This window comes from Dendrobates tinctorius, unplaced genomic scaffold (assembly GCF_039654945.1).
Source record: "Dendrobates tinctorius isolate UK_male_01 unplaced genomic scaffold, ASM3965494v1 ptg000174l, whole genome shotgun sequence".
Classification (NCBI taxonomy): Eukaryota; Metazoa; Chordata; class Amphibia; order Anura; family Dendrobatidae; genus Dendrobates; species Dendrobates tinctorius.
The window spans coordinates 12,269,199-12,293,065 of NW_027361841.1; the positions used below are offsets into that span (position 1 = coordinate 12,269,199).

Genomic DNA, 23,867 nt, shown 5'->3' on the forward strand with positions numbered 1-23,867 from the left:
AAAAGGATGCCAGGTGGTTGTGTGAGTGTCTCAGCCTGGGAACACAGAGAGCCTGTCTGTGTGAGAGACACACGTGAGTGAAAGCAGTGCCCACTGCAACTGTGGTTTGGCTGGACGGGAGAAGCCCGCCAGTTGGTAGTTAGGTTGTCCATTGTTTAGTTAGTGCCGGACAGGCAAGGTTTTGTTTTGTTTTATTTCCTTTTGCATTGCTTTCACCGTTAATAAATCTGACCTAGGGTCAGTTACACCCGAATCCCAGCTCTGCGCCTGAGTTTCATGCTGAACGCACGTGACCTTTGACCCCAGCAAAGCCGATCCCGGAGTGTTTTATCACATTGTGGTGGAGAACGCGGGCATCACGTTGCAAGCATGAGCATGGAGGACGTGGTGAAAGCGCTGTTACAGTCCACCGCCGTCCAGCAAGAAGCTAATCGGGTGATGGTGGCCCAGCTGAAGGAGTTGGTGGACATGACAGTTACCGATCGTTCGCTTCTCCAGCAGGTGGCGCAGCGCTTGGCAAGCTTACCTGAGCTTAACCTGGAAGCCGAGTCGAGAGTGATTCACGTGAGTCGGTACTGGCAGAAGATGACGACCGAAGATGACGTCGAGGCATACCTGACCACGTTTGAACGGACGGCGGTGCGAGAAAAATGGCCGAAGGCACGATGGGCCGGCCTGATTGCCCCGTTTCTTTCCGGTGAGGCCCAAAAGGCGTATTATGACTTGGAACCTGAAGCTGCGCAGGACTTTGACAAATTGAAAGCCGAGATCTTGGCCCGGCTGGGAGTGACGACCGCTGTCCGTGCACAGAGAGTGCATCAATGGACTTATCAGCCGGATAAACCACCGCGGTCACAGATGTTCGACCTGATTCACGTGACAAAGAAGTGGCTACAACCCGAGGTGTTGACAGCGCCAGAGATAATCCAGAGAGTCGTCATGGACAAGTACCTGAGAGCTCTACCGCCAGCCCTGAGGAAGTGGGTAAGCCATGGAAATCCTACGACGGCAGATCAACTGGTGGATCTGGTTGAACGTTACTCCGTGGCGGAAGGACTCCGAGACGACGCTACCCCACCTCGTTCTTCATCATCTCCACGTGGAACCGGTAAGACTGTTCCAGGGAGTAGGGGAGATGGAAAAATCCCTAAGACAGTGGGGGAGGAAAACGGGACTGCCCGCACTTCGAGGCCGAGAGTAACGAACTATGGTCTAAGCAAGGGGCCCGTTAGGTGTTTCCGCTGCCAAGAGATGGGACATATTGCTGTGAACTGTCCGGTCACTACTGAACCCATGAAGTGCGACCTCACAGACTCTAAAAACCGCATGTCTATGGTTGCACGGGTAGTGAGTGTGAATGCCGGTCAAAAGGATGTGGAAAAACACTTGTGTGATTTAACTGTAATAGCAAAAATGTGGTGGCATTGTTAGACTCGGGAAGTGTGGTGACTCTGGTGAAGGCCAGTCTGGTGTCAGCCCCGACTGGACCATCAGACAAATTTTCTGTAACGTGTGTGCATGGAGACACCTGTTCGTACCTCACCACGGTCATATGCATTACTACTTCCTATGGGTCTGTGCAACATAAAGTGGGACTCGTCCCGGCGTTATTGCATGATGTTATCCTGGGCCGGGATTTTCCCCACTTCTGGCAATTGTGGGAGAATCAGTTGATGCCCTCGGGTAATAGTGTACATGATTCTTCTCCCAGGGCTCGTGTGGGTCCCGAACCCCTGGAAGAGGTCTCCCCGGAAGACTCGGGGGAAGAGTCTGCGGGAACTGACCTGCAGTTCCCGTTTTCAGTCATGGCGGGTGATACGGAGGAGACCGGGGAAGAGGAGGAGGCCGACAGCTGTCCACCTCCCCATTTGCCGGATTTAGAAGTTCAGAAAGATGACTTCCAAAGCGAGCAAATAAAGGATCCTACCCTTTCTCAGGCTAGGACAAATGTAAAAGTGATAAATGGGGTACCCGTAGAACCTGGCTCTAGGCTGGCATATCCTTACATGGTTCTGGAGAATGATTTACTCTATCAGATAGAGAAAAAGGGGGAAGATACGGTGCAACTATTAGTCGTGCCAAAACCCTTCCGGCGGCAGGTGCTGGACCTGGCCCACGGACATGTGATGGGAGGTCACCTGGGAGTCCAGGAAACCACCGAAAGGATATTACACTGTTTTGTTTGGCCAGGCATGCATCACAATATTCGTGTATATTGTGAGTCTTGTCTTGACTGCCAAGCCTCTGCACCTAAGCCCCAGTTCTGTAGCCCTTTGGTACCCCTACCTATTATTGAAGTCCCGTTTGAGAGGATTTGGATGGATTTAGTTGGGCCCCTTCCACGGTCTGCACGTGGACACCAACATATCCTGGTCATCTTGGATTATGCCACTCGTTACCCGGAGGCCATCCCTTTGCGTAACACGGCCACCAAGACGATTGCCAAGGAACTGGTGCATGTGTTTAGTCGGGTCGGAATACCAAAACAGATACTCACCGACCAGGGGACCCCCTTTATGTCCAGGGTAATGAAGGAGCTCTGCCGATTGTTACAAATCGAACCGTTACGCACATCCGTGTATCACCCTCAAACAGACGGGTTGGTTGAACGGTTCAATAAAACTCTGAAGCAGATGCTGAGAAAGGTGATAGACAAGGATGGGAAGAACTGGGACTATTTACTTCTGTATTTGCTTTTTGCCATCAGGGAAGTACCCCAGTCTTCCACGGGATTCTCGCCTTTCGAGTTATTGTACGCCCGGCGTCCTCGCAGACTGTTAGATGTTGCAAAAGAAACCTGGGAGGGTCAGGTCACTCCGTTTAAAACAGTGATAGATCACGTCACACAAATGCAGGACCGTATTGCGGCTGTTATGCCTATCGTCAAAGAACACATGATACAGGCTCAAGGAGCCCAAAAAAGAATCTATGATAGGGGCGCCAAGATCCGTACGTTTGCACCCGGAGATAGGGTGTTGATCCTGGTCTCCACGGTGGACAGTAAGTTCCTGGCAAAGTGGCAGGGCCCCTTTGAGATTAAGGAAAGAGTTGGTGAAGTAAACTACAAAGTATACCAGGCAGGTAGACGGAAACCTGAACAGATTTATCATGTAAATCTGATAAAACCCTGGAAAGATCGGTCTGCCTTGTCAGCGGAGCTGGCCCGTCCTGTCTGCTCGCATACCGTACCGGAGGTACGGATTGCAGAGACTCTCTCGGAGTGGCAAAAGACTGAGGTCAGGCAGTTTCTACTTCACAACCAAAAGTTTTTCACAGAAAAACCCGGGCAGACTACGCTAATGAAACATGACATCGTAACGGAACCTGGTGTCACAGTTCACGTAAAGCCCTACTGAATCCCGGAAGCACGCCGTGAAGCCGTTTCCCGAGAAGTGAAGGCAATGTTAGAGTTAGGTGTCATTGAGGAATCGCACAGTGCTTGGTCCAGCCCGATTGTGCTATTTCCTAAACCGGACGGCACCATCCGGTTCTGCAATGACTTCAGGAAACTGAATGCGGTCTCAAAATTTGATGCCTACCCTATGCCCCGGGTTGACGAGTTAATAGATCGGTTAGGAAAAGCCCGGTATATTACGACCCTAGACCTAACAAAGGGGTATTGGCAGATCCCTCTGGCGGAGGCTGCCAGAGAAAAGACGGCATTTGCAACGCCGGAAGGTTTATTTCAGTATGTGTATATGCCGTTTGGACTGCACGGGGCACCGGCGACCTTCCACAGACTGATGGATCGAGTCCTGAGGCCACATAGGCAGTACGCTTCGGCCTATTTGGACGACATTGTTATTTACAGCTTGGACTGGGAGCCTGTACAAGCTGTAATTGACGACCTGTGGGAGGCAGGTCTAACCGCGAACCCCAAGAAATGTCACATCGGGCTACAAGAAGCCCGGTATTTGGGGTATGTAATTGGGAGGGGTGTTGTTAAACCCCAGGTTGATAAGATTCAGGCGGTTCAGGACTGGCCACAACCTGTCAACAAGAAGCAGGTGCAAGCCTTCCTGGGGATCGCCAGCTATTATCGCCGGTTTATACCCAATTTTGCAGCCATCGCTACCCCCCTGACGGATCTTACAAAAGGGAAAGACTCCATCATGATTAAATGGAGTTTAGCGGCTGAAGAAGCCTTCCATAGCCTAAAACGGGCACTTTGCTCTCAGCCCGTACTGGTGACTCCGGACTTCTGCAGCGAGTTTGTGGTACAAACAGATGCCTCTGATACCGGTATCGGGGCCGTACTCTCACAAGTGAGGGACGGAGTGGAACACCCAGTCCTCTATCTCAGCAGGAAGCTGAATAAACACGAGCAAAGGTATGCAGTCGTAGAAAAAGAGTGCCTCGCCATTAAGTGGGCTCTAGAGGCCCTCAAATATTACCTGGTGGGCCGAAAGTTCAGGCTGATCACTGACCATGCCCCTCTCAAGTGGATGCACTTGAACAAGGAACGGAATAGCCGGGTGACCCGGTGGTTCCTTGCCCTGCAGGCCTACACTTTTACGGTGGAGCACCGCCCAGGGGTACAGATGGGAAATGCAGATGCCCTGTCCCGAGTGCACTGTTTGGCGGGTGTCATTGCTCGACCGGAGTGGTCTGAGCAGAGGGGGGGATATGTGAGAATCATGTGGGAATAGTGGATGAGGGCAGGTATATCTCGCCCAGATTCCTTTCCTATGTGGCCTAGTCTGGTCAGTATCGCACCTGCTTGCTAATGAATAATGGGAGGTGGATATAAAAGGATGCCAGGTGGTTGTGTGAGTGTCTCAGCCTGGGAACACAGAGAGCCTGTCTGTGTGAGAGACACACGTGAGTGAAAGCAGTGCCCACTGCAACTGTGGTTTGGCTGGACGGGAGAAGCCCGCCAGTTGGTAGTTAGGTTGTCCATTGTTTAGTTAGTGCCGGACAGGCAAGGATTTGTTTTATGTTTTATTTCCTTTTGCATTGCTTTCACCGTTAATAAACCTGACCTAGGGTCAGTTACACCCAAATCCCAGCTCTGTGCCTGAGTTTCATGCTGAACGCACGTGACCTTTGACCCCAGCAAAGCCGATCCCGGAGTGTTTTATCACAGTGGCAACACCTCTCGTGCAGCTTTGCGTTCGCGCAAACGCCGATCAACCTGAATGGCTAATGACATAGAATCGTCAAGACCAGAGGGAATAGGAAATCCCACCATAGTATCTTTTACGGCTTCTGACAACCCCTTCCGAAAGAGAGCAGCCAAGGCATTATCATTCCAGGTAGTAAGTACTGCCCACTTTCGGAATTTTTGACAGTACAATTCTGCAGAATCTCGACCCTGGTTCAATGCCAGCAGGGTCTTTTCAGCCTGATCAATGGCATTAGGTTCGTCATACAACAACCCCAAGGCTTGAAAAAATGCGTTCACATTAGTCAGAATAGGATCATCTGGTTTCAAAGAAAACGCCCAATCCTGGGGATCGCCACGCAGCAAAGAGATGACAATTTTAACCTGCTGCGCGGAGCTCCCTGACGAGTTAGGCTTCAAGGCAAAAAATAATTTACAATTATTTTTGAAATTCAAAAATTTAGACCGATCCCCAAAAAATACATCAGGTGTAGGAATCTTTGGTTCAGCAGCATGTCAATGAGCAAGGTAGGCGGAAATTCCCCGCACTTCCACAGCGAGCTGCTCCACACGATCAGACAATTGCTTTATCTCCATTGAGAGAAAAAAAAAAAAAAAATTCCCCCTATGGCCTCAGAGATATAGAGGAAAAAATATACACACTTTTTTTTTTTTTTTTTACTATTCTTTCCTGCTATTGAGTACCCTAGGATCTGCGGTATGGCGGGTGATTCTGTTATGATTGAGTCACCGTAGGAGGCAGACACAAAAATAGAAGCTACGTCCAGAAAACCAGAGAAGTTGGCAACTATCAGATTGCAGACCCCTGAACCTATCAACACAACTAGCAGTAGCCGTGGGGGGTTCCTACGGTGCCCTAGACCCCTCGATCACAGCCGGAGAGCTAAATAGCCTAAAGACAGAAAAGGAAATCTAAACTGCCCCAGAGCAGACCCCAAAGTAAAAGGCAGCCCCCAACATATAATGACGGTGAAGCAAGATGAAAAAACACTCACACAGATAGAAAGATAGGCTGAGCAAATGATGGGGCCCAAGCTAACTAAACAGAACAGGAAAGGAAGGTTGCTGTCTGCAGTCTGCCAAAACCCTATCAAAGACATAAGCCAACAAGCTGAAATGGAAAAAGACCCTGAAGCAGCTAGGCTTCAAAAACTAAATCAGCACTCAGGTATTTTCAGAAGACAGAGCTAAAGGAATTCAGCTCACCCCAGCAGAGAATGGCAGAAATCCAGAAAAACAAAGCAAAACAAAGTTAAAGCACAAATGCAAAAAGCCGAGCAGAAAACTTAGCTTTAGAAGAGCAGGAATTCAGACTGGTCTCCAAAGATCCCACAGAGAAATCACCCGCAGGGCAGAAGGGCGTTGGCAGCCTTATATCCAGTCAGTAACTCCACTCAGCCAGTCATCATCATTAGGCTCAGCTGTTTGATAATCAGGCTCACTACCTTTCTTTACCAGAAGAGGGAGTTCCTCAGGCCTCAGTAGTGAAGGGGAAAATGAATTCACAACAATTCCTCTTCCAAAACCCAAAACGGGCGCTCCCAGGACTTGCAGTGCATGGTCCTTTTTTGACACAGTTGCAGATGAAATTTGCTTTGTCAAAAGAGGGAAAAGTGTCAGCAACCTCAATACCACAAATATGTGGAAACATGTGCGGACCAAGCACGTGGTGAAGTTACAAAGACACACTGAAGACATAGGCCAACCTACAGCACCACCTACCACCTCTTCAGCTCATGTTGTAGCCTCTTTTCCTCCAGCTCACACACAACTGGTTCGGCTTCCTCACAGGATCGCCATGGAACAACCTCTGGCACTGTTGTACAGAGACACAGTGTAATTCCACCCACAGCACCACGTTCCCTGTCATCCTCACACTCCCAGGCCACTCTAGAGCCATCGGTAGCACAGGCATGGGAGAAAAGGCAGCAATACTCGGCAAACCATCCCCGAGCACAGGCTCTGAATGCTGGCATTGCAAAACTACTGTCCCTTGAAATGCTCTCATTCAGGCTGGTGAAGACTGACACCTTCCGTAACTTCATGGCATTGGCAGTCCCACAATACGTGCCCAGCTGCTTTTATTTCAGCAGGCAAGCCGTCCCTGCCCTGCAAAAGCATGTGGAGGGAAAAATTAAACATGCGCTACTAAACGCTGTCAGTAGCAAGGTCCACCTGACCACCGATGCGTGGACCAGTAACAATGGACAGGGACGATACCTTTCCCTCACTGCCCATTGGGTAAATGTTGTGGAGCCGGGTAAAGATCTTGAGAGTGGCGCTGTACGTGTTCTGCCAACTCCAAGGATTGCAGGAATCCAGTCTGTACACATTGACTCCTCGTCATACTCCAGTTCCTCTGAATTAGAGCTGCAGGAGCCGTCACGGTCTACCTCCACATGGACCCGTGAACGCTTACCTGTTACGACCGATATGAGCACAGCCGTGGCCAAACGTCAATAGGCCGTACTGAAATTAATTTCTTTGGTGAATCGAAGCCACACAGCACAGGAGCTCTGGAATGCCATCAAGCAGGAGAGCGACGTGTGGTTTGTGCCAGCGAATCTCCAGCCAGGCTTGGTAGTGTGTGACAATGGCCAAAATCTGGTGGCAGCTCTGGGCCTAGGCAACCTTACTCACATCCCATGTCTGGCACATGTGCTCAACTTGGTCGTGCAGAGTTTTTTGAGGGACTATCCGGATCTTGATGCACTGCTGCACAAGGTCCGCATAAAGTGCGCTCACTTGCGGCGTTCCAGCATGGCAAGATCGCGCATTGCAGCTCTGCTGCGCCGATTCCGCCTTCCGGAACATCGCATATGTGACCTACCCACCAGGTGGAATTCAACGTTACATATGTTGGAGCGGTTGTGTGAGCAGCAGGCAGCAGTAATGGAGTATCAGCTGCATCAGGCGCAAATAAGTCGCACTGCGCGCTGTTCACACTTCACCACCACTGAGTGGGCCTCTATGAAGGACATCTGCTACCTTTTGCGTGCCTTCGATGATTCCACGCGGATGGCGAGTGCAGATGATGCACTAGTCAGCATGACTGTCCCCCTTATCTGCCTGCTTGAAAAAACACTGCAAGCTCTAAGGGAGGAGGTTGTGGAAGAGATGGAGGATGAGGAGTCACAAATGCCATCTGCTTCTGGACAGCCTGTGCAACATGGTTCCTAACAAAGGCCTAGGCAGGGGACACTCTGTGAGGAGGATGAGGAGGAGTCAATGGAGGAGGAAGACATCTCTCCAGAGGAGGGAGGTACACAATGCTCTAGTAGTCAGTATGTAGAGCGAGTGTGGGGTGATGCAGAGCAGGCAGAGATGACGCCTCAAGCAGGGGACAGCGTTTCTTGGCCAGTTGGGAGTCTGCAGCACATGGTTGATTTCATGCTGCAGTGCCTGAGAAATGACCACCGCATCGCCCACATTCTCAACACGGCTGATTATTGGGTGTACACCCTCCTAGATCCTCGCTACCGTGACAACTTACAAAGCCTCATAACACCGTTGAACCGGGAGTGTAAAATGCGGGAGTACCAAGACACACTGGTGCATTCCATCATGTTCTCCATTCCACCCGAGAGCAGTGCTGCTAGTGCTTTACAAAGCAGCTCTGTGGGTCGAGGCAGTGGAGGAAGCTCTGTACAAAGAGGGAGCAGAAGCAGCGCCTCAGCACAAGGCAAGAGCTGTATGGCCCAAATGTGGCAAAGTTTTGTGTCCCCGCCACAAATGTCTACACCATCACAGACGGCTCCAGTCAGCAGGAGGCAACGTTTCCATCAGATGGTGACAGACTACATGTCTTGCCCTCTCAGTGTACTCCCAGACAGCTCTTCCCCCTTCAAGTTTTGGGTCTATAAGCTGGATACATGGCCAGAGCTTAGCCAGTATGCATTGGAGGTGCTGGCTTGCCCTGCTGCTAGTGTATTAACGGAACGCATCTTTAGTGCCGCAGGTGGTGTACTAACAGACCGTCGCATGCGACTATCCTCCGATAATGTTGACCGGCTTAAAAATGTTGACCGGCTTACTTTTCTGAAAATGAACAAGGCCTGGATCTCGCTGGAATTTGCCAGTCCTCTTCTAGATTAAATAATTGGTTGGCAACAGTATCCAGGTCTCCTGTTGTGTTCATGTTTCTACCACCTGAACTGTAATCCCTGGGCTCCAACACCGCCAGTTGCTGCTCAGAAGTGCCGTCTGCACAGAGACAAACACTAGCTCCTGTGTTAGTGGGGTTCAGTAACGCCAGCTGCTCCCCTGCTGTGTGTCCGGCAATATCTCCTGCTCCGTCCACATTCACACAACATCAGATATTAAACTTGCTCCAATTAGGCCTCAGCCTACACCCTCATTGACCCTGGGCTCCAATACTGCCAGTTGCTGCTCAGAAGTGCCGTCTACACAGAGAAAAACACTAGCTCCTGTGTTAGTGGGGTTCAGTAACGCCAGCTGCTCCCCTGCTGTGTGTCCGGCAATATCTCCTGCTCCCTCCACATTCACACAACATCAGATATTAAACTTGCTCCTATTAGGCCTCAGCCTACACCCTCATTGACCCTGGGCTCCAACACTGCCAGTTGCTGCTCAAAAGTGCCGTCTGCACAGAGAAAAACACTAGCTCCTGTGTTAGTGGGGTTCAGTAACGCCAGCTGCTCCCCTGCTGTGTGTCCGGCAATATCTCCTGCTCCCTCCACATTCACACAACATCAGATATTAAACTTGCTCCAATTAGGCCTCTGGCTCCACTCTGTCTCTAGTATTTACCCTGGGCTCCAATACCGGCAGTTGCTGCTCAGAAGTGCCGTCTGCACAATCAACATTTGCTCCTGTGTTACTGGGGTTCAGTAATGTCAGCTGATCCCCGGCAATTTCTCCTGCTCTATCCACATTCCCACTATGTGGACAGAGCAGGAGAAATTGCCGGACAAACAGCAGGGGATCAGCTGACGTTACTGAACCCCAATAACACAGGAGCAAATGTTGACTGTGCAGACGGCACTTCTGAGCAGCAACTGGCGGTGTTGGAGCTCAGGGTAAATACTAGAAACAGAGTGGAGCCAGAGGCCTAATTGGAGCAAGTTTAAAATCAGTAGTAGTCTACAACAGTTATTAATCTTGATCCAATTAGGCCTCTGGCTCCACTATGTTTGTAGTATTAACCCTGGGCTCCAACAATGCCAGTTACTGCTCAGAAGTGCCGTCTGCACAGTCAACATATGCTCCAGTGTTATTGGGGTTCAGTAATGTCAGCTGATCCCCAGCTGTGTGTCCGGCAATTTCTCCTGCTCTGTCCACACTCACACAACTACAGATTTTAAACTTGCTCCAATTAGGCCTCTGTCTCCACTCTGTAGGATTTACCCTGGGTTCCAGCACCCCCAGCTGGTTCCCAGCAGTGTCTTTGGCACAGGTACTCCCTCCTGCCCAGCCTGGTTCCAGCACGCCAGCAGTTTTCGGGTAGTGTCAACGTCACTTTGCCTCCAAAACTTTGTCCTGTCGTGTTGCGGTGGGGTTAGCCGACTCTATGGTGCCTGCAGTTTAGGTGCTTCCTATGTGGGCTGCAGGATCTGGCAATATAGGCTGGTTCCGTAGTGCCAATAGGACAAGCACCCCCTGTAGGACTGTGGGTTTTGGTAACTGCGGCCGGCTCGCGGCCTTGCAACTTTGTTTTTCATGGGTACCTTCTGCTACCCATCCGGGTTCCAGTACCGTCAGCTGGTTCTCAGCAGTGCATTTGGCTTAGGTGCCTCCTTCTCGGTATCCAAGTTCCAACAACGTCTGCTGGTCCTTGGTAGTGATTTCTGGCACAGGTACCTCCTGCTTAGTAACCGGGTTCCAGTACCATCAGCTGGTCCTCGGTAGTGCCATTGGCTCTTGTTCCTTCTGCTACCCATCCGGGTTCCAGTACTGTCAGCTGGTTCTTGGCAGTTCCTCAGCCTTCTTGTACCTTCTGCTGCATTTCCAAGTTCAAGCTTTTTGAAATGGTTTTTGGTAATCACTCTGGATCTCCCTGACGACGACCCTGAAGACGACGACCCTGAAGACCACCCCGAAGACGACGACCTCAAAGATGATGACCCTGAAGACGACGACCCTGAAGACCACCCCAAAGAAGACGACCCTGAAGACGACGACCCTGAAGACCACCCCAAAGAAGACCAAAAAGATGACCCTGAAGAAGATGACCAAGAGGACAAAGAACATGAAGACAACCACCAAGATACAGAACAACAAGAGACAGAAGACCAAGAAGCATAAGAACAAAAAGCAGAAGAACATTAAGCATAAGACTAAAAATCAGAGCAAAAGATATTGTAGTGAAACCTCCAGGGGGAGCTGGTGAGGGAAGAGAGGTTACACACTAAGAGCAGCAACCCTGAGCAACAGCACAAGTGCCACAGGTAACAAGCTAGAATAGCCAGACGAACTGAGTCAGAAACTAGCAGGAGCAGACGTACCAGAAGGAGCAGCAATACACATAGTCAAAATACCAAGCCGAGAGTCAGAAAGCCAGAACATGAGCATGGGGTCCAAAACGTGAGGCGAAATACGTGGTCGGGGTACAAGCCGGGGAGTCAGATGCCAGAGAGGGAACGTAACAGCAGAGACGAATACCAAGAGACGGGGTCAGAGATCAGTCCGGGTCTAAAATCTCATACGGACCAATAAACTTGGGACCCAACTTAGCAGAGGGAATTCTCAGCCTTATGTGTTTGGTCCGTATGAGATTTTAGAGATGATTAATCCTGTGGCCTTCCGCTGCTTTTGCCTCCGTCATTACGGATTCCTAATGTGTTCCATAAGGCGCTTCTGAAGCCGTCGGTGCCTTCCTCTGATGAGTCTCCCTCGCACCCACCGCCTGTTATGGTAGATGGTCAGACCGAGTACGAGGTGGAACAGGTGGTGGATTCCCGTATGCTCCGTCATTCACTTCAGTACTTGGTCCATTGGAAAGGATACGGTCCTGAGGATCGGTCATGGGTGCCGGCGCGTTCGGTCCATGCGGATTGGTTGGTCCGGGACTTTCACGCTCGTCATCCAGGGAAGCCTGGGGGTCCAGTGGCCCCCCATTGAGAGGGGGGTACTGTCATGGTCCAGAGACAGGGTCAGAGATCAGTCCGGGTCATACACGTGAATATCAGTCAAAGGCAGGAGGATCACCAAGGTACAAGGGTCAGAGGCTCTAAACTGGAAGCTTGAGCTATCACTAACACTGGTCAGCAGGCTGTGAAAGACTGAAATAGCCCAGCTAGCTCTAGAACGAGGCAAAGGAGATTAACCCCCGCATGACCAGTCCGGAGTGAAGACAGCAGAAGATAAACTCCGGACTGGACCATGACAGATATTATCTAAATTATAAGGAGAAGAAGACTAAGCAGTGTATGGGGGTGAGTCCGTTCCTCCTCGTGGTGCCCCTGGAAAATGCCTGCTGCTGCAGGCCAAACTGAACGCAGACAAATCCTGTTGTAAATCTTTTGTGACAGGCAGAACGGAAGGTGTAATCTTCAAACTTTTATAGATAACAACTACAGGAATGCCTGTCACAAATAAGAATATGATGAAGAAGAAGAATAGGAAGAAGATGAAGCAGAATATTAAGAAGAAGAATAATAGTTGAATAAGAAGAATATGAAGAATGTAAAAAAAAAAGAATAACAGGAAGAAGGTGAAGAAGAAGAAGATGAATAAGGTGAAGAAGAAGTTGATGAAAAAGATGCTGCTGCTGCTGAGGATGATGAAGGAGAAAGTGTGGGAGAAGTCAAAAAGAAGGTGAAGAGCATGGAAGTAGTGAAACATACATATCTGACAAAATATAAAAAAGGTTAACATAGTCAATATCTTTGTAACTCCGAACGTCTTAAAATTTTTTTTTTATTCCTGCTATTCCATTTGATTGGGCTAAACCTCTATGCCTGTAATGTCTCCTCCACCTCCCCCAATACATTCTACATTATTCTTAGCTGTTTTTCTTCATGTAGAATTAACCTACGAGGAAAGAAAGGGTTTATTTTAATTCCGATATTTCTGTCCCATTGACTTGCATTGGTTTCTGGTATCGGAATCGGCGATATCTGATACTTTTTGGGTATCGGTCCGATCCAATCCGATATTTCACGATATCGGAAGGTATCGCTCAACACTACTTTTTACTGCCGGTCACAGCTGATGGCTCACGTTGTCATCTGACAGCATGGGGACTGCAGATCTTTGTCTGGCGGTAATGATCATACCACCAATCAGAGCCCATATTTTCCACGCTGCCATACAGATGACTGCGTGGCAAACAATGGATGTTCAGACCTCCAGTCATCTGAGCAGGGTCCAGGTTCAGGCACCATTCTGGTCCCCGAGCCAAACTTAATTTAGATGTTCGACAGAATCTGTTTCAAACATCCACAGATTTGCCTGTCAGTACACATGTATTGTTACAAATACATTTTTATGTGCAATGTGTTCAGTGATGTACATTATTAGTGATGAAGTCAGCACTAGGTAGCTGACAGGAAGGGACAGAGTTAATGTTTTGCACTAGCCCAGAGTAGGAGGGTCTAAGGCCGGGGTCACACTAGAGAGGAATACGGACGAGTAAGAGGCATTAAAAGCACGCATTACACACGGACAAATGATTCTCTATGGGGCAGCTCCCAACAGCCGTATATTTCTCGTCCTTATTCTACGGTCCGTGCCAATCGCAGCATGCTGCGATTGTCAGTGTACTACGCCCATAGTACGTCAATGCAAGTCTATGGGTGCGCTAAAAATACGCATTACACACGGACCAGATGTGTGACTTGCGAGAAATACGCACCCAGTGTCCTTTAGAAAAGCCGGCAATTCAGTGCGCTATACAGTAAACTCACACTGACAGGTTTTATAACACAAACGAAAGAATAGATATAGACATATAGAATACATACATATATATATATATATATACACATGTCATTGAGACACATATATATATATATTTATATTTCACAGAGTTCTTCATAGCAGAAAAGCCGCTAATTCAATTGCCGGCTTTTGTGAAATCATTCCCCAACCCGACATGAAATGACACATGGTTTACATACAGTAAAGCATTTCATTTCATGTTTTGTTTTGTATGTCTTTCATTAGTAATTAGATGAGGGTTGATGTGTAAAATTTTGGAGGTGTAGGTGTTAATTTAAGGGGTTAATTCGTTGTAAAAAAAGTGTGGGCTCCCACATTGACAAATTACCGCGGGAGCCCACACATTTATTTACAACGAATTAACCCCTTAAATTAACACCTACACCTCCCAAATTTTACACATCAACCCTCACCTAATTACTAATGAAAGACATACAAAACAAAACATGAAATGAAATGCTTTACTGTATGTAAACCATGTGTCATTTCATGTCGGGTTGGGGAATGATTTCACAAAAGCCGGCAACTGAATTAGCGGCTATTCTGCTATGAAGAACTCTAGGAAATATAAATATATGTGTGTGTCTCAATGACGTGTATATATATATATATATATATATATATATATATGTATTCTATGTGTCTATATCTATTCTTTCTTTTGTGTTATAAAACCTGTCATAGGGCTCCATTATATGTCCATTTTGCAAGCCGGCGAGAAAATCTTGCCATACGGATTACATACGGATTACATACGGATGCTTACATGCGCAAAATACGTGACCACACCTTGCTTACTGATGACATACGGAGCACTGTTTAGGGGTCATTCATCCATATTACGCCTGTAAACTACGGACCGTATTTTGCGTCAGTTAGTGTGACCCCGGCCTAAGGTGAAGAGACAGAGGGAGTTTCCTGTCAGGAGCCAGACAGGACTGCTTTTGCTGCATGCTAGGTCCTATGAACTGACTTGTGAGCAGAGCCTATACATATAGTGGGTGTCTCTGAAGTGAGAGGAGACCGAGTCTACAGATAGTGTGATCCAGATTGGAGATGAAGAACAGTGGTAGGCTGTGTGCACACGTTGCAGATTCTGCTGTGGAATTTTCCGCGCAGATTTTGCTAAATCCGCAGGTAAAATGACCTGCATTTCAGTGCATTGCAGTGTGTATAAAACCTGCAGATTTCTATAATGGAGCAGGTGGAAAACTGCAGCAGAACTGCACAAAAGAAGTGACATGCTGCAGTTTCAAATCCGCACCAAATCTGCGCGGAAAAATTTGCAGCATGTGCACAGCGTTTTTTGTTTTACATAGCCTTAAATGGTACTGTGCATCACTTGCAGTTCTGCAGGGCCAAATCTGCTGCAGAACTGCAGAAGAATCAGCACCGTGTGCACATATCCTTAGGAGTCAGTGAAATTCCGGAGATGGGATCTGGGGCAGGAGGTCTAACAGGACTGTCTGACTTCAGAAGTCAAAGAGGCAACAGGACAAATCCAAGCAGGGAGATGAGGACAGTGCCCCGTGTGAGAGCTCCAAGGTGTTGGCACACAGAGAAGCCAAGAGAAGCTGAGTGCAGACGGAGTTTTGAGCCCTGCGGATTTTTCCGTGCAGAATTGAAGAAATCCGCAGGTCAAATGACCTGCATTTTTCCTGCGGATTTCTTCCTGTTTTCTTGGGGGTTTTGTGCGGTTTTCCCCTGCGGATTTCCCCCTGTGGATTTGGAGAATGGAGCAGGTGGAAAACTGCACAAAAGAAGTGACATGCTGCATATTTTGAACCACAAGAAAACCGCACGGAAAAATCCGCAGCGTCTGCACAGTGGTTTTTTTTTCTATTGATTAACATGCTACTGTACATCACAATGCGGATATGCAGCGTTTCTGCGCGGAAAAATCCGCTGCGGATCCGCTGGAAATCTGCATCGTGTGCACATGGCCTAACGGCCACAGTAGCTACAGCCCTGTCTCAAGTTACATGTGCATAAATACAACCGCTGCAGCTTGCAGTGTGTACATATATGGACCTGCTGAAGCTTGCAGTGTGTATATAGATGGACCTGCTGCACCTTGCAGTGTGTATATAGATGGACCTTCTGCAGCTTGCACTGTGTATATAGATGAACCTGCTGCAGCTTGCAGTGTGTATATAGATGGAGCTGCTGCAGCTTGCAGTGTGTATATAGATGGACCTTCTGCAGCTTGCAATGTGTATATAGATGGACCTGCTGCAGCTTGCAGTGTGTATATAGATGGACCTGCTGCACCTTGCAGTGTGTATATAGATGGACCTTCTGCAGCTTGCACTGTGTATATAGATGGACCTGCTGCAGCTTGCAGTGTGCACATAGATGGACCTGCTGCAGCTTGCAGTGTGTATATAGATGGAGCTGCTGCAGCTTGCAGTGTGTACATATATGGACCTGCTGAAGCTTGCAGTGTGTATATAGATGGACCTGCTGCACCTTGCAGTGTGTATATAGATGGACCTTCTGCAGCTTGCACTGTGTATATAGATGGACCTGCTGCAGCTTGCAGTGTGCACATAGATGGACCTGCTGCAGCTTGCAGTGTGTATATAGATGGAGCTGCTGCAGCTTGCAGTGTGCACATAGATGGAGCTGCTGCAGCTTGCAGTGTGTACACAGATGGCCCTGCTGCAGCTTGCAGTGTGTACACAGATGGACCTGCTGCAGCTTGCAGTGTGTATACAGATGGACCTGCTGCAGCTTGCAGTGTGCACACAGATGAACCTGTTGCAGCTTGCAGTGTGTATATAGATGGAGCTGCTGCAGCTTGCAGTGTGTACATGGATGGACCTGCTGCAGCTTGCAGTGTGTACACAGATGGCCCTGCTGCAGCTTGCAGTGTGTATACAGATGGACCTGCTGCAGCTTGCAGTGTGTATACAGATGGACCTGATGCAGCTTGCAGTGTGCACACAGATGGCCCTGCTGCAGCTTCCAGTGTGTACATAGATGGACCTGCTGCAGCTTGCAGTGTGTATACAGATGGACCTGCTGCAGCTTGCAGTGTGTATACAGATGGACCTGCTGCAGCTTGCAGTGTGTATACAGATGGACCTGCTGCAGCTTGCAGTGTGCACACAGATGAACCTGTTGCAGCATGCAGTGTGTATATAGATGGACCTGCTGCAGCTTGCAGTGTGTATACAGATGGACCTGCTGCAGCTTGCAGTGTGTATACAGATGGACCTGCTGCAGCTTGCAGTGTGTACACAGATGGCCCTGCTGCAGCTTGCACTCTGTATATAGATGGACCTGCTGCAGCTTGCAGTGTGTACACGGATGGACCTGCTGCAGCTTGCAGTGTGCATATAGATGGAGCTGCTGCAGCTTGCAGTGTGCACATAGATGGACCTGCTGCAGCTTGCAGTGTGTATATAGATGGAGCTGCTGCAGCTTGCAGTGTGCACATAGATGGAGCTGCTGCAGCTTGCAGTGTGTACACAGATGGAGCTGCTGCAGCTTGCAGTGTGTACACAGATGGCCCTGCTGCAGCTTGCAGTGTGTACACAGATGGACCTGCTGCAGCTTGCAGTGTGTACACAGATGGAGCTGCTGCAGCTTGCAGTGTGTATATAGATGGAGCTGCTGCAGCTTGCAGTGTGCACATAGATGGACCTGCTGCAGCTTGCAGTGTGTATATAGATGGAGCTGCTGCAGCTTGCAGTGTGCACATAGATGGAGCTGCTGCAGCTTGCAGTGTGTACACAGATGGCCCTGCTGCAGCTTGCAGTGTGTACACAGATGGACCTGCTACAGCTTGCAGTGTGTATACAGATAGCCCTGCTGCAGCTTGCAGTGTGTACACAGATGGCCCTGCTGCAGCTTGCAGTGTGTACACAGATGGCCCTGCTGCAGCTTGCAGTGTGTACACAGATGGCCCTGCTGCAGCTTGCAGTGTGTACACAGATGGAGCTGCTGCAGCTTGCAGTGTGTACACAGATGGCCCTGCTGCAGCTTGCAGTGTGTACACAGATGGCCCTGCTGCAGCTTGCAGTGTGTACACAGATGGAGCTGCTGCAGCTTGCAGTGTGTACACAGATGGCCCTGCTGCAGCTTGCAGTGTGTACACGGATGGACCTGCTGCAGCTTGCAGTGTGTATATAGATGGAGCTGCTGCAGCTTGCAGTGTGCACATAGATGGACCTGCTGCAGCTTGCAGTGTGTATATAGATGGAGCTGCTGCAGCTTGCAGTGTGTATATAGATGGAGCTGCTGCAGCTTGCAGTGTGTACACAGATGGACCTGCTGCAGCTTGCAGTGTGTACACAGATGGACCTGCTGCAGCTTGCAGTGTGTACACAGATGGCCCTGCTGCAGCTTGCAGTGTGTACACAGATGGAGCTGCTGCAGCTTGCAGTGTGTACACAGATGGCCCTGCTGCAGCTTGCAGTGTGTACACGGATGGACCTGCTGCAGCTTGCAGTGTGTATATAGATGGAGCTGCTGCAGCTTGCAGTGTGCACATAGATGGACCTGCTGCAGCTTGCAGTGTGTATATAGATGGAGCTGCTGCAGCTTGCAGTGTGCACATAGATGGAGCTGCTGCAGCTTGCAGTGTGTACACAGATGGCCCTGCTGCAGCTTGCAGTGTGTACACGGATGGAGCTGCTGCAGATTGTGGAAGCGGAGGGTCCCTGCTCTGTGATGCCAGGGTGGAGCCCAGGCTGCTGGGGATGGAGATGAGCATGGCAGATAAGAAGTGCCGCTGCTTGCTGGCTCTGCCGGTAATTGGAGACAATAGGGCTGCTGCAGCGCCAGGGTAATTACGGTAATGCAGGAGCGGCGGCTGCAGAGTGTGTGAGCCCGGGCACACGGGCACTGCCAGCTGAAGTTGCTGCGGAGCTCTGGGCCAGGGCGTGGTGAGCTGTCAGCGGTGATCGAGCGCAGACACTTAACTTTCCAGCCGCGTGTGCTGAGTCCAGGAGCCTCCCCTCACTCCTCCCTGGTAACTTACCCTCCTCATCCTCCCGCCCCTCCTCTGCCATCGGGGGAATAAATCAGAGACGGAGGCGGCAGAGACTGGAGGGCGCGCTGATCCCAGAGAGCTCCTGATGGCGGCGCATCCCCGGTAACCTGCGCTCCGCCTCGGTCACTGCCTGGAGTTTCTCTCATCCCTGGCTCTGCTGACACTGGAGAGCAGAGCTGCCTGTTAGATTGGGAAGATGGCTGCTTCCTGGCTTCTACTCCTCATCCTGACACTTTTCCAGTCCTTGCTCATCTGTCCTTCCTCGGAAGAATACTTTCCATCTGCCGCCACGTAAGTAAGCCGGGGCCATGCCAGCGTCCTGTGCCCACCCCACGGGGCCTCCTGGGGCCGGGCGTTACAGGTAGAATCCCCGGGAGTCTGCGCGAGAGCGGAACTGCTTCCAACTCTAAATATAACGCGCTGGGACGAAAGTTTCCTGGGCTCCTTTATAAGGGCAGGTCATGGCTGTGCCTGGGCGCTGGTTCAGGTGCTCATACACCCTCACTGAAGAGACACAAGCCAAGCACTCTGGGGACAGACCCATGAATCTCACTGCCTTCAGTCATACATCAAGCATGTGTCTAGGGGAGATGTGAGCAATGCTGAGATGTCATCTGTCCCCTGCCCCAGAGTCTGACTATGGGAGGGATGAAGGATGCTCCGGCTCCTGCCACACTGCATTTTATTCATGAGCATTCCATGGAGATAACAGGCAGAGGATCCATATTTATCCATTTCACAAATAGTTAGTAAATAGCCAGTCTTGGTGTTTACCAATCCTCCACTTTGCTAATTACATGGGCTGCTCTGTGCATGGCAGGGCCGAGACTAGAGGACCGGCCGGGCCGGGCAGAGACTAGAGGACCGGCCGGGCCGGGCAGAGACTAGAGGACCGGCCGGGCCGGGCAGAGACTAGAGGACCGGCCGGGCCGGGCAGAGACTAGAGGACCGGCCGGGCCGGGCAGAGACTAGAGGACCGGCCGGGCCGGGCAGAGACTAGAGGACCGGCCGGGCCGGGCAGAGACTAGGACCTGTTCAGGAAAGGCACTCCGGCACACGAAGCCCAAGTCTTGATGTGATCTTCCTCTGATAGGATTCTCTGTGCTCTTAGACTAGAGCAGTACAGAATGGAAGGGAGTTTTCCCCGCTTGCCAGTAGTACATTTGTCCAATTAGTGCTGCCTGTGTGCTGTTATAAATGGATCCTGTTCCCAGGATTTATTCCATTATGTATCCGACCAAGAATAATTGGCAGCACATAGCACATACTTGACTGGGAAGCTGAGAATGTTTCAGTGTTAAAAATCCCGGACTGTTTAGCGGTCATAAAGCTCCTTGTGGCTGATTTTTATATTATTACTAGAAGGCAAAAGAGAAGAACACTGACATTTTTACATGAGCTGGATAATAGCTCATTTCCTGGCAAATGGAGAGAACCAATAATGACAGAAATTAACCACAAGGCTCATCCGGCCACCTAGATTTTGCATTAAGCCGCTCTTCCGAAATGAGCTGATTTACTTGAAGAAGCTGTACATGTTGGTAACTTGTAGTCTCTAAAATCTCAGGAGTGTCCTTAGATGTCTGAGTGCTAGTCACCACCAACTCAGATGTCAGGAGCGCATTAAATTTTCATTCACTGTTGTGAAAAGTGTTTACTATATTCCACAGGGAGTTTATGGCACTACAGCTAGCCGGCGGCCCTTTATGTCGTCCAGTATACAAGCGGAATTGGGAAATGGCCCATGCCATGGCATTAGTTGTGCTGCTGATAAAGGAACAGAAAAATCATTGTCAGATACAAAAGCAATATGTGTATGGATTATTTTCTAGGTCAGTTGTTGGGGAAACGTGCTGCTACCTTTGCAAGTGTAAAATTGAATACATATTCATTATATACTGTGCATGCCTGTGTGTATATACGTGATATAGATATGTGTGTATATAATACGTGTGTATGTATATTTGTGCATGAGATAGAGAGATATATATCATGCACTAATATTCATTAATGTACAGAATCATGTTATACATACATATAATTCTTACACTCATCTAAAACATTGGTGGCCTAAAACAATTTTGGCTGACCCAAATTGGGAAAAAAACATCAAGTCTGAATGTAAATTGTTATGTGCGTGAATAGCATCTGTCAGTTTCTCTAGCTGTAAATAATTTTTTCTTTCCTTATAAATTTAATATGCGCCAATAAAGGTGATTTTATTGACTTGTTTTCCAGCCGTGATCAGCTAGGTAAAATGTCCTAATATCCCTGTATTTTGTGTGCCAGTATGTAGTGCTGATCAGACTGTGGTAAGGAAACATGGTCACTTGTGTTAGTGGAGCAGATTCGGGGAACAGGTGGTGCTTTGCACATATTCTTTTCCACTTAAGCTGGTGTCATCTGCTGTTATGTGTCAAATCTGTAATGATCTGTGAGCATGTATGTGATTCTAACAACTTCTCGACATGATTTTATTAAAGCAGAAGGTTGGGTGTTTGTATGATTTTTAAATACCGTATAGCAAAGCATGGAAATGAAATATTGTGCAATGTGGACATACCTTGCAGAAATAACGAGGGGCTACAAATACCAAGGTGTTGTCACAAATGGAATGTTTCCCGGTTCCCCTCTTATAAGGACTGCTGATAAATGGCTGCACTAGAATCAGCAGCTCCCTATCCTATACCACAGCTGAGAGGAGATTTGTCCTGTACATCCGCTGCCCACACACACTTTCTAATTGTAAACTTAATTGTAAATGTAAATTATCTCCAGGCTCGTGTCTCGGCTTTTAGTGCAGAGTATGCCACCATGACATATTGGTTGCAATTTTCGCTTGATGTGTTAGATTGTTCCTACAAGTTATATGACCCATGCATCACAAAGAAATTCACTGCACCGTTTACCTCCTGATATAAGATTTTAATAAAGTGCAAACCCCTAGTGTATTTCATCTTTACAGACAACATGAATGCGTTCCCAGCACATTAGCATTCAAGAAAATGTTCATTTACCTGACAGATGCTTGGGAGGAATCGCTGCTTTATGTCCTCTAAACCAATGCATGAAGATGCTGGGATCTAATCTATATGGCTCCTTACCGGTATTGTGGAGCCTCTCGCATTTCCCATCAGGTATCCTGCCTGATTTACAAAGAATTGGCCGCCTTGCTTTGCCTTGGTCTAAATATTTAGAACGTATTCTCTTTGCTCCCTTTCTTGTATGTAACAAACTGCCATTGTTTTGTATCCGCATGACCAATTCCATTTTTTAGAGCATTTTGATATTTATTGTGGCATCAATTTCAAAATATGACGTAAAGCAGAAATAATTGTAAGCTGCTGCGGAATATGTTGGCGCTATAGAAGTGCAATTTATTATTAATGATGACAAATAAAATGCCTGTTTATTGAATAGACGTGTGTTTCTTGAATATGGTATTCAAGGTAAATCATAATATACTTCAGGTAAAGTAGTCATAGGAATAAGATAATACATGCAGTTCTATATACACACACTCTTAGAAATTGTCATTTATTAGCTGTCTTCTCACAACTATTGGATATATGTTGCAGAGGTAACGTGTACAGGTATATAGATATGATGAGTGTTGTGGAATATTAATTCTATCAATAATGCTTAAAACGGTACTAAAATATAATGTAAAATTTATATATAGTGTGTACTGTATGTATACATTATAGTGTGTGTATATATATATATATATATTAGTGTGTTTGTATGCCTATGTATATTAGTGTGTGTGTGTGTGTGTGATATATATATTATAGCTCAAAAAAATAAAGGAACACTAGACAATACATTGTATTGTTTAGTGTTCCCTTTATTTTTTTGAGCTATATATACCGTGTATATATATATATATATATATATATATATGAAACACACTAAAATTTATATATATATATGCTGTGTGTGTGTGTGTGTGTGTGTGTGTGTATATATATATATATATATATGTGTGCGTGTTATAGCTTCTTTGAATTTGTGTGTCTCTCTATATATAGTTATAGTGTGTGTGTGTGTGTGTGTGTGTGTGTGTATATATATATATATTAGTGTCTATATGTATATTGTGTGTGTGTGTGTGTGTATATATATATATATATATATATATAATGTATACACATTCTATATATGTACATTATAGTATGTGTATAAATATATATGTGTGTGTGTGTATATATATATATATATATATATATATATATATATTATTATACACGTGTGTGTGTGTGTGTGTGTGTGTGTGTGTATATATATACACACACGTCACATTGACCAAAGGCCTTGTATACTTGTTGCCTATGAGTAAGGGATAAGTGATTCCTCTTGGTGGCTTGATGCCTATATTTCCAATGAATTGAGAACACAAATGGGATTTTCATACAATAACATGCTCAGCCCATAGCTAGTCTTAGCAAAGTAAGTCAAATGAAATGGCTGTACACATATATCCAATGGAAAAAAAAAAAAAAAAGCTGTCCGTTCACCAAAGCAGCTCAGTGCTCCCCGGAATAATCTGATTAGCCGGTCTGTCTAATTTGCATGTAGATCCCTGCGGGCAGCCAGTGAGCATGTGTTACATTAGACAGTTATACATCACCACACACTAGGAAATCAATCACAGGGCTCATCTTGAAATGTACTGCTCGGAAACGTACCCTGGTTTTGATGCTGGCTGTGTGTGTGTGTGAATTTTCTGAAGCCGGTCCGGTGTGCCTGTAATCCGCTGTCCTTTGTGCTAGGTGACAGTTTGGGAAAATATGAATTTTAATTACATGTACTTGGTTACCGTGGCTCTCCATCCTTCATTTA

At 47.8% G+C, this 23,867-nt stretch overlaps 1 protein-coding gene and 1 long non-coding RNA gene across 5 annotated transcripts in view; one reads left to right on the top strand and one right to left on the bottom strand.

Annotated features, from left to right (window-relative positions):
• LOC141054130 (uncharacterized) overlaps positions 1–19,149 on the bottom strand; it is a 36,869-nt gene extending 17,720 nt beyond the window's left edge. Inside the window, exon 1 of the long non-coding RNA XR_012221363.1 lies at positions 19,014–19,149. This is a non-coding gene — a long non-coding RNA (uncharacterized lncRNA). The remainder of the gene's footprint in view (positions 1–19,013) is intronic.
• Positions 18,623–23,867, top strand: part of CACNA2D1 (calcium voltage-gated channel auxiliary subunit alpha2delta 1) — a 1,206,813-nt gene continuing 1,201,568 nt past the window's right edge. For all 4 annotated transcript variants that reach the window (XM_073551318.1, XM_073551320.1, XM_073551319.1 and 1 more), the window contains exon 1: positions 18,623–19,316. In XM_073551318.1, coding sequence (XP_073407419.1) covers positions 19,222–19,316 — 95 coding nt within the window. In that variant the 5' untranslated portion in view covers positions 18,623–19,221. The remainder of the gene's footprint in view (positions 19,317–23,867) is intronic.